This window comes from Echinococcus granulosus, assembly GCF_000524195.1.
Source record: "Echinococcus granulosus chromosome Unknown EG_S00005, whole genome shotgun sequence".
Taxonomy (NCBI): domain Eukaryota; kingdom Metazoa; phylum Platyhelminthes; class Cestoda; order Cyclophyllidea; family Taeniidae; genus Echinococcus; species Echinococcus granulosus.
The window spans coordinates 745,565-755,584 of NW_020170385.1; the positions used below are offsets into that span (position 1 = coordinate 745,565).

At 41.0% G+C, this 10,020-nt stretch overlaps 2 protein-coding genes across 2 annotated transcripts in view; both read right to left on the minus strand. All coding sequences in view use genetic code 11, as the record gives it.

The window, feature by feature from the left end:
- EGR_01341 (hypothetical protein) overlaps positions 1 to 1,034 on the minus strand; it is a gene marked incomplete at both ends in the record, with an annotated part of 2,793 nt that extends 1,759 nt beyond the window's left edge. Inside the window, 2 exons of the mRNA XM_024490590.1 lie at positions 65 to 288; positions 1,006 to 1,034. Of these exons, the coding sequence (XP_024354914.1) occupies positions 65 to 288; positions 1,006 to 1,034 (253 nt within the window). The remainder of the gene's footprint in view (positions 1 to 64; positions 289 to 1,005) is intronic.
- A 3,318-nt stretch (positions 1,035 to 4,352) lies between these two features.
- EGR_01342 (Sorting nexin-1) lies at positions 4,353 to 4,947 on the minus strand (the record flags this gene model as incomplete). Its single annotated transcript, XM_024490591.1, has 4 exons — positions 4,353 to 4,593; positions 4,626 to 4,704; positions 4,739 to 4,880; positions 4,912 to 4,947. 4 exons carry the CDS (start codon positions 4,945 to 4,947, stop codon positions 4,353 to 4,355), a joined length of 498 nt encoding a protein of 165 aa, XP_024354915.1.
- Between the last annotated feature and the right edge of the window lie 5,073 nt (positions 4,948 to 10,020).

Here is a 10,020-nt window from a genome sequence, read left to right on the forward strand (position 1 = left end):
TCTGCAGTAGTCCGCTGTTTAGGAAACTAGTTCTCTAGTTAGTGATAACCAAGCCCTGATTTACCTTGTGCGGTGTTCTGTAATTGCCATCCCGTCTGACAAGATGGCAGTTGTAGAAACTGGGGTTTTTTGGGTTCAGTGCAAAATCTGCCTCTTTTAGGCCTTAATGAGCACAATGCTCCTGAACTATTTTTCTTGAAAATGAATATGACATTTGGGTGTACTATATTAGTTTCGGAATTAGGCCAACTATAGCAGTTTGCATAAGACGCTGAAGTGGTCACTGCACTGCAGAATCCAAAAAAACGTTATCTGCAAGTCGTTAAGCCCATCGTGTAATGTGAAATCCCACTTTCCTCTATTTTCACCGCTTCCACTTGTAATTATTTCGATTGCAAAACCAACGTGGAGAATCACAAGGACTCGTGTCAGGAGTCTAGCGATCCATTTATGCAGGATAGGAATAAGCATCCTTCTTTACCATTGAGTTTAGCTTTCTCTAATCGCTACTCAACAGAAGACTCCCACCTTTTCATTGCCAGAGAAATCAGTAAGTGCCATAATGGTTTACGGTTTCATAATCTCGTCTTCAATCATCTCGCTAGCTGGACCATTTACCTCCTCTAGCAGGTGGGCAAATGGTTGCCAGATCGGTATAGGCTCGCCGGTGTTTGTCTTGAATTCCACGATCGTTTTGCCCAGCTTAAAATCTTGTAATGAGAAAACATTCGTGTACTTAACTAAGAACTTTCGAAGTTCTTTCCCCTATATGCCGGTGACGCAATAAACTACAAACACAATTAGCTCTGGTTTCTCACAAAAATTACTGCCATTTCAACCAGGAAGTTACAGACATCATCGATGCCTGTCTTCGGTGGCGGGAAATTCACCGTGGTTTTACTGTCTTGATGAACAGGGAAAGCACTATAACAAATTTAGAATAGCTTTACTGCTACGTAAAAAAACCGTTCCAAGGGTTATATTCTAAGTTAATTCCGTACTTACATATAACGACTTTTCCTGTCCTCTTTCATCCCCCTTACTTCTGCTCGTGGCTTATGAGACGGGGGAATAGTCCACCTCTTGGTAACGGAATGAGAGGGCCCCGAGATTTGCGATTGATCTAGTTACCTGGAAAGGTGTATTCAGGCAAAAATTGTAGTTGATTTGGATAGGATTATTTTGCTTGCCATCCTCAATCTCATTGCCAAACCAATTGTCTGAAAGATGTTCACTGACGCAATAACATCACAGTGCTATTTGACACGGTGCACAAACAGATCAATGGTAAGTAACTGAACAATTGTTAATCTGATAGTAGGAATAGATTTTTACTTTGTAAAAAGACATTACTTGGCAGGGTATTCACGAGATATTTTAACTAAGTGAATCCTGTGTAAGCTTGCTAGCGGGGTACAGAAGGGCCAGGACTAGTACCATAAACGAAATGAAGAGGGCGCCGCTGTAGACAAACGACAAGGACTACAGACCCACACAGACAAATATTTCTGGAAAGGTGCTTTGTTACTGCACCGATTACGACATTTTCAAACTTAATAGACATTTAAAACTCCCACTCCTCATCACTGATAGAATACCACACCGAAGGGCAAATCACCCAAAGAATTTATAAAGGACCTCTACGCAGATTAACTGAGAAAAAGGGGTATACTAGAGCTTTACCAACACCGTGCACGCATAAATCGTCAGTAGCGAAACCATTTCAACTTTAATTTAGAGAAAGCAAATTAATTAGAACATGGAGCACAATGAAGTGACGCACACAAGACAAGCAGAGGAAGTTTCTATACAAGATAGAAACATAGAAACACTGAAGGATGGTCAAATACGTAAATCAGCATTGGACAAGGCGGTAGATTCACTCAATAGCCTTGGCATGGCCTATGAAGGATTCCCATGCGTTGAGAGTCTAAACATGGAAAAAAAAGCATACATTTATAGTGCAGCCAAAGTACGCATTAATCAATGAAGTTGATTCGGTTACGCATACCAGGACTCTGGATGGGTGAGGTCATTTTGGTACTTCTGGGACGTTGACGAAAACGTAAGCATTTATTAAGTGCAGATTTTGGTCGACAAGGGTGGACAAAAGTGCGTATACAATCAAAAGGCAACAGTCGTATACCAATGGTCTATTAACAAAGCACCTGTAGCTGACGCGTTTACTTGACGCGTAACAGTGAAAAGTGGCAGTCATAGCAGCCTTCGGCTTTCCCAGTTCAAGCTGTGGGGATGTTTACTATCTAGATTGCCTCCTATCAATCCATGGCATTAAGAGGATGCCGCGCAAAGTGCATGCGCTGGAGTGTCACAGAATTTTGATAAGAAACAAAAACATGATCGCTACTTGAAAGGCAGAAACCAACTTTTTCCTGCATCTGAAGCATCATCGTTAGGTAGGACAGCACGGCTTCTCGGAATTCCTTAAAACGATCCTCATCGACGCGTCCAAACTCCTTTTTGATGGTTATTGAAATCTTTTCGAACTCTTCTTCACTCACCTCCACGCGTTGGGATAGCTGCAAGTTAAATGATTTGGTTTTCAGAGTTGGCCGTATGCTCATATGTCCAAGCGGACTTATGAAAAAAGGGAGAGGTACGAAAAACAGATGAAATTCTTTCCAAATAAGCGAAGAAACGCAAATTTTGAATAAAATACTTCAGGCCTCATTCCTTCTGCTGCGGCAACGAGCAAAATCTAAAAAAACCTCCGAATTCCCAATCGTACGGTATAAACACTGTGTTGGATGAAAAGATTTTATAACTGTTTCTAAGAGTGTCTCTTCACAAAAAGACTGGGGTACTTTGATGACGCGACGACACGAAAATAAGCAATAGCTGACTTAATTAAGTAAAAAGATTCCATGAACTCAGAAGGAAGTTGAAACTATTACACAGAACACCGTCTCTTACTTCACTAATTTCACGTTCAAGTGTAGGAATTTTGGCGCGATCAGCCTTAGGAGACATTTCGATGCGCACCTTCTGCTCTCGTTTCCCTCGCAGAACGGACTCACAATCTCGACGCATCTTGAACACACGGATCCGCTCCGCCAAAGTATCCTGTAGTAGAGAAAAGCTAACAACATGAAGACAGAAGAATACCATTTGCAAAGATAAATAAGGGTTTCCTATTAGTAACCCAGTTTATACAAAAATTCAAGGACATGAGGCGTAGAGTATAGAGCACAAAAATGAAAAACTTCATTGCTGTAAAAAGTATTTCACGGGATTGAATTAATGAACGATGTCACCACATCAACTAATCAAATCTTGAAAACGTCATAAAATAACGACCTGGCAAGCGTTTTGGGGCATTTTTAACTTAAAATATATGAACTGCAAGTTTTTTAGCAAAAACGCGAGTTATCGATAACTTGATTGAACCAAAAGTACTTCGTATCCATGAGTCAGATGTTAAGTAAAGGTAATATAAACAAAAAATTGCTTTAACTTATTAAGGCAAGGGAAATTTAGAACTGCGAAAGATCACTCAAGATATAAAACCTATGTTGCCGATTTCAAGGCATGTTCCATGAGAAATTTAAAGTATTGCATTAGTTTGCCAAAATCACACTTCTACCTAGGAAAACGTGCCCAAAAGTGCTAAAAAAGCAGGGGGAAAAACAAAAGGACCATTATCCTAGGTTCCAAATTGTTTGAAAACTATTTAAAGCTAGTTAAAAAATTAACAATACCAGGCCTTTGGTGGTGGAGAAAGCTTGAGTTATCAAGTGAATTTCTGATGCATTATCAATGACAATTGTTCATCATAATCTGTAAGAATATCTCAACAGAAGGATGTACTTATTATAAAAAGGTCGACACATTATCCGTCAAATCGTGGATACACAAGGTGATTCGACCATTTGTAAAGATAACATCCTAAATAATAAAAACTCAGACGGACATTTGACAGACAATACACGGTTTAAGGTAAAGGCAAAATGACGCCAACGCAACGCACTCTACAGGCTTGAACACTAGAAAGCACACCCTTCGAGTATTCAACTAGAAAAGTTGATTGGGCCTCAGCCTCAACCGACAGGAAATGAGCCATTTCCTCCTCAGTATCGGCTAGCTGCCCTAGTGCTCTAGCCAGCCCAGTATGCTCCTCCACATTAGCCAAAACAGAAAGTGCCTTTGACGAGGCGAGAGTAGAAGCCACCAGATCTAAACCAAACGTTCAGTTCATTTTTCAAAAGGGTATGAGACTTACCATTCTGATCTAGGACTAAATTAGATAAAGCGGCATAGAGCCGACTGCCCTGTATATCCCAATTCTCCAGTTCCTCGTCTTTAAGGTCAAAATACTGGAACGAATATAAGCTTCAGAATAGGCACCGAAGACGCAAATATAATGGAAGTTGAGCACTAACCTCATCGACTTCATCCATTCTAAATGTAAGCTTTCCAACAGCTTCACCAACATTCTTCAGGAATTTCATAGCTGCTACACCAGAAAGCGATTGAGCGCTGGAATACCGAGGAAGTTCGTTTTCAAGTTCCAAAAATTCACGAACATTGTGATCACTTATTAAAATGGGGTGGTTTACAATTCTATGCAAAAAACTACACAGTGAAAGTCACCAAAAAGTAAAAACCATTCAAGAGAAACCCTGCGTTTCTCAATGAAGTCCGAATCAGCAAAACTGCTCTTTGAAAGACGCATCTTTGTGGTGCCTGGATTCGTAAATATAAGGTGGATTGACAGTACCGAGCATATTCTTTTCTGGAGGACAAGGTATAATCAGCCCCTGTGGAATGTATTTCATTTTTAACTTCTCATACAGACCAAGGAAATCCGAAAAACGACGATGAACACACATATTGGAATTCTTAAAGCACGACATGTTAGTCTGCAGACAATGGATGACGTATGAGGCTTACCATGGTTTTAACAGCATAGACAACATATGATGACATACCCTCGCCCACCTTCTCCGGATTAAGAACCTTAACTGTAATCATATTTGGCTCTGAGGTAAAAAGGTGTGATTCCGACAGCTAAAGCTTAGCTTGACGTCAAGTACTTCACTTACAGGTGCAATATCTGGTACGGTTGCGGTGGCCTGACCATGTTCGCCTTAACTGCCTTGATTCATAAATAAACATATTTACCAGAAAAAGGGTCCAGATTGTCCATATCTGATTCCTAAGTGTAAAGTATAAGGAAAAACAACAAATAACCGATTCGTCTTCCGGGACCATCATTGTTTTCAACAGTGTTAGGACTTAAGTACACCTATTTAAAGAAGCCTTGAGTTCCAGACTGATTTTAAAAGCGGTTGAGAAAGATAACGAAGAAGTTTGCCAAAAAAGAAACAAAAATATTTAAAATTGTGCTCATGCTAAGACGTTTACAAATGCAACGTGTGATGGAAGTCTATGCATGCAATACGAATATTATAGAATTTCCTCTATGTCTGTAAGTATAATAAATCGCCTCTAAGAACTTACTCAAAGATTTGCCTTTGTTTCAACAAGCTTAGTTGCATAAGATAAATCCATTTAGCCGATGTAAATAACACAATATCGGTCACCCAATAGGATCCCATTTAGCAGCATAAACTTTAGTAAGGAAAAACGAATGTATCGTCCCGAGACTTTTCTGACGACGGCCTAGAGGCCATGGCTTTAGGTGGAAATACAGTGTAGAGTTGAATAAATAGCCAGAACACCAAAGGCTGTAGTACCGAAATTTTTCCCTTGAGATAGAAGGCGGTACTCGGGACGAGGCCCTGGGTGGTCCATTAACGATACTGAGATTTAAACTACTAATTAATGCAACATACCACACCTCTACCATCTTTTGAGTGAAGTCTGTGCATGCTTCACATGGTAAATCTCCCACATCAGCTATCACAACGTAACCAGTGTTTAAGATAAAGAAGCACCAACTACATCAGGCATTGGAAATGCATGTAAGTGAAAAAATATTCGACTGCAACAATATTAACCCATTTTGTTAATTCCGTTGGGTCCAGAGTTTCGTCCTGCTAAATATCTGTACTGGAGAAGGGAATTTTGCTGTCCTCCTACTGCTGGAGATTGGATAATCCTCTTCATCAAGACCACCACACATTTCAATCGCTAGTCGTAAGATTACTGACCTAAAAGCGGTTAGTTAGCAAGAAAAGCGTTTTTAAATAATTCCATGGGAAAAGATATATTTCATCTATCCCTCTAAACCACTTGGTCCCCACTTCGGTGATGCTCGGCCATACATCTATCTGGATTCCATTCAGCTCGTATAGGTGGAGGCAGCTCTGTTCACTTAATGGACATTTTCATACAGATGCCGTAGGCAGCTTCCCAATAGGCTTTTTCAGATGGTACACGAATAGTGTTGCTTAAGCTCTTTATTGTATTACTTTAGAACACGAAAAATGGAGCAATTGTTGAGGGTATACATTAATTTAAACCCTTTTGTTACGAACCCCCGCAGATTCGCCCATCGGCATCCGATGTTCTCCCGTCACATTGGGGTCTAGCATTTAGGAATGGAGATCAAGGTAGTTGTTCTCTAGGATCGGACTCGCCTATATTTGCCATCAATGTAGAGGTCTGAGTCCTTCCTGATGTCGTAAGAAGTAGTACTGGTGTGTCAAATACGTTACTGACGTACAAAAGAGCTGCGACTACCCAGGCACTTTAGCCAAATTTCAATCTGTGGGCCTTCAACTGCTGACGTAATCACATGCAGCATTAAACAATTTACTAAATCAATACAGAGAAGTCCAATTCAATTTTACAAATAATTAAACAGAGATCAAAACCAATGAGGTGAAAAACTGCTCGTGACTTAACAAATTGTCTTTGTAATAGCATTCATTGTACTTAAATAATAAGCAAACGCTAATTATGGATATGAATGTAGTCACCATTTGCAGTTGTCACAAGCCAATGTACTGCGCACAATATGCACAGACCCATGTGCGGCATCTCGAGACTTCCCTGAAGACGAAAGAAGACACAATACTCGGGCAGAATATATGTATTCGATATACAAAAGGTACTAGGACTACTGACATGGCCCGAAGGCCAGCCCACCTGGCGTGGTGCAACGGCCAAGTCGAAAGTGACTCCTTACCAAAACCGCGATGACTATTGTATTACATAGCCCCTCTCTTCTTTTGAGCGTCATTCCCGGCGCTCCACTTGGTCAACCTCCCGCGTCAGCCATCGAAACGCAATCGGAACTCTAAGGAAACGGGCACGGGACGGCCATACTAGTCATCAAATTTTTATGCAACTGAGGAGATACTTCACTGATCCCTCTTGGCAATTCAAGTGGATCTTGAGTTTCGTCCGATTTGAGAACTGGATTCAGGAACGGGGAATTGTGCTGGCCATCATGCGTGCCCATAGACGGATATAGGAACACTGGCCTAAAAAAGACTTGTATAAGGAAGGACGGGACTTAATACAGGTCCGTGGGGAAGGGCTTCGCATCTATTCCTCCTTGCCACATTGTTCCCACTTCGGAGCTGCCCAGCCATAACAACCCGGGGTGTATTCTGCTAGTAGAGAAAAGGAGGAGGTATAGCGAATTCACTTTATCAACAACTTTATGCAGGTACGGTAGAGAAGGCCTGTAATGAAACCTCCAGATGGTTTACGGCTAGTGTGGCTTCAGTTGTTAATAGCTTCCCTGCAGTTAGTGGGGCTGGGGTAGACGCCGAAAGTAAACGTCAATTTTAGCTCTTCTGTTTGGGGTCATCACCATCCTGCCATCTGCAGCATATGTACTTCTTCCGCCCAGCTAAAGTTTATCAGGCAGCAGTGAAAGTCAGGGTAGATGTTATTCTGAAATCGGGTTCGCTTTTCCGCTGCCGCCAATGTAGTGTCCCAAGGCTTACCTGAAGAGGAAAGAAGATATAATACTCGGGCAGAATACGCACATTTGGCATGCAGAAAACGTGGGGCTACTGGCATGCCCCGAAGGCCAGCCTACCAGACGCGGCACAATGGCCAAGTCACAAGTGGCTCCTCATCTAAACCGGGAGATAAGCATCCATCGGATTTCACCAAGGGTCCCCGTAGTTAATCAAAATAGTAAATAAATACTATCATTACCGTTTCTTAAAATGTGCTAAAGTTGCTTAATGTCAATTCCTATTAAATGAGGCTGCAGCTGTGATTTGACCTCTAAGAAACCATTTTATCTTATCCTTCAAGAGAGGTTTTGGAAGCAGTAAATTCCCAACTGAAATCGAATAAATCACGAGATTCATGATACAGCCGTGGAACAAAGATTTCCTCAATTTAGAAACCTGACGCCCTTGTACCAATTCTAAAATTAATATGAGCAGTTTTATATATCTACCTTTTTAAGCTAGTAGTGCCAACGCATAACCCCAAGGGTTCACTGAATTCGTAATAACTTAAGGTTTCCTGGAAGAACAGAAAGATTATATGTTACTGTCACGGCCCGGAGGATATACAGCAGAGGCTGAATTATCGGCGTAGATAAACATATATTTTACCAAAATACTAATTTACTTCATGACGCCTTCCCTTAAGGCGTTGTCTTTGGCCCTCGCTTCGGTCGACCCCCGCATCGCCAATCAAAGCGGAGCTAATGAAGTAATAACCATTCGGGAATTACCAATACCAGGCGTTTAATTTTTGGTATGCTAGAAGGCATCTTGGCAAATCTACTGTATTTAGAGATTCATCCTACTTGTGAACTGGATTGGAAGGGGTAATGCACTAGATTTACACTACTCAAGACCAGACGATGCTTTACAACGGGCGTATCTTGTTACCGATCACTATTCATAATGAAATTGGACTAAAATTGGGCCAATTCATAAGAGGTCATATGTGACGTAATGTAATACGATGGTGGTTTATACCTCGGTATTGTTGAGGCGCCACTTGTGAACTTTGAATTTGCCTTCTTGTACCTCACTGGGTGGGCTGGCCTTTGGGCCACGCCAGTAGCCCAAACACCTTCTCTGTGCTGAATATATATACTCTGCCCGAGTATCGTGTCTTCTTTCGTCTTCAGGGAAGTCTCGGGACGCTACAATAATTTTATTGCGATAAGGTTTTTAATGCACTTTCTCCTCTCAGCTGTATTTTTTCATTTCAATGCTGCACAGCCAACTATATGAATTCAAAACAGATAGGGGCGCTTGCACACTTCACTAAGGCCTTCATATAGGTGCCAAAGATGCCTCAAATAAAAGATTTTATGTAGCTCACGTCAGATGTCCCGTCGGTAGTTAAGCGCAACACTGACGAATACAGAATTTAGGTAATTGCTAAAGGCAGATGTCAGTTTTATACTTTCCTCCGAGACTTCACAAATTAACCCATACGAGATAGATAACCTTATTCGACAGCATTAAAGTTCAGAAAGTAAACTATCAAAATAGGCCAGTTGCCTGCATGGATCGTAATCATCTAAAGAACACTCAACGTTTTCTTATTCTTTTGCTCTCCTACTTCCAAAATCACAAAATGCGTAAAGCAGAGTATTTAAGGGAAAAAACGACATGCAAAATTGCAAAACTAATAAAAGTAAAGAGGTGGGAAAGCCTCTAGAATAGAAGCCTACAGTATAAAAATTGGCATTCAATCACATTTGCACTACATTATATCAATAACACAGATCAAATAGAAGATAAGGGAATAGCCAAAAGTCCAGTTAACGAAGCATGGTTAGGTCGGAATTGTTAAAGTGCATATTTATGGGTTCACACCTTTTTCTACTTTACATGCTGGTTGCGGGCCATGAAATAGACATCACATTAAGAAACACAAATTCGACAATAAAACCGGGCTTATTCACACTGTAGTGCAATACATTAGTTGTTCAACTTTCGGTTTTGGTAAGGGGCCACTTTTGACTCGGCCATTGCACCACGTCGGGTGGTCTGGCCTTCGGACCATGCTAGTAACCCTAGTACCTTCTGTATGTCGAATATATATATTGTCCGAATATTATATCTTTTTTGTCTGCAGGGAATTTGCGAGGCGCTACAGTAG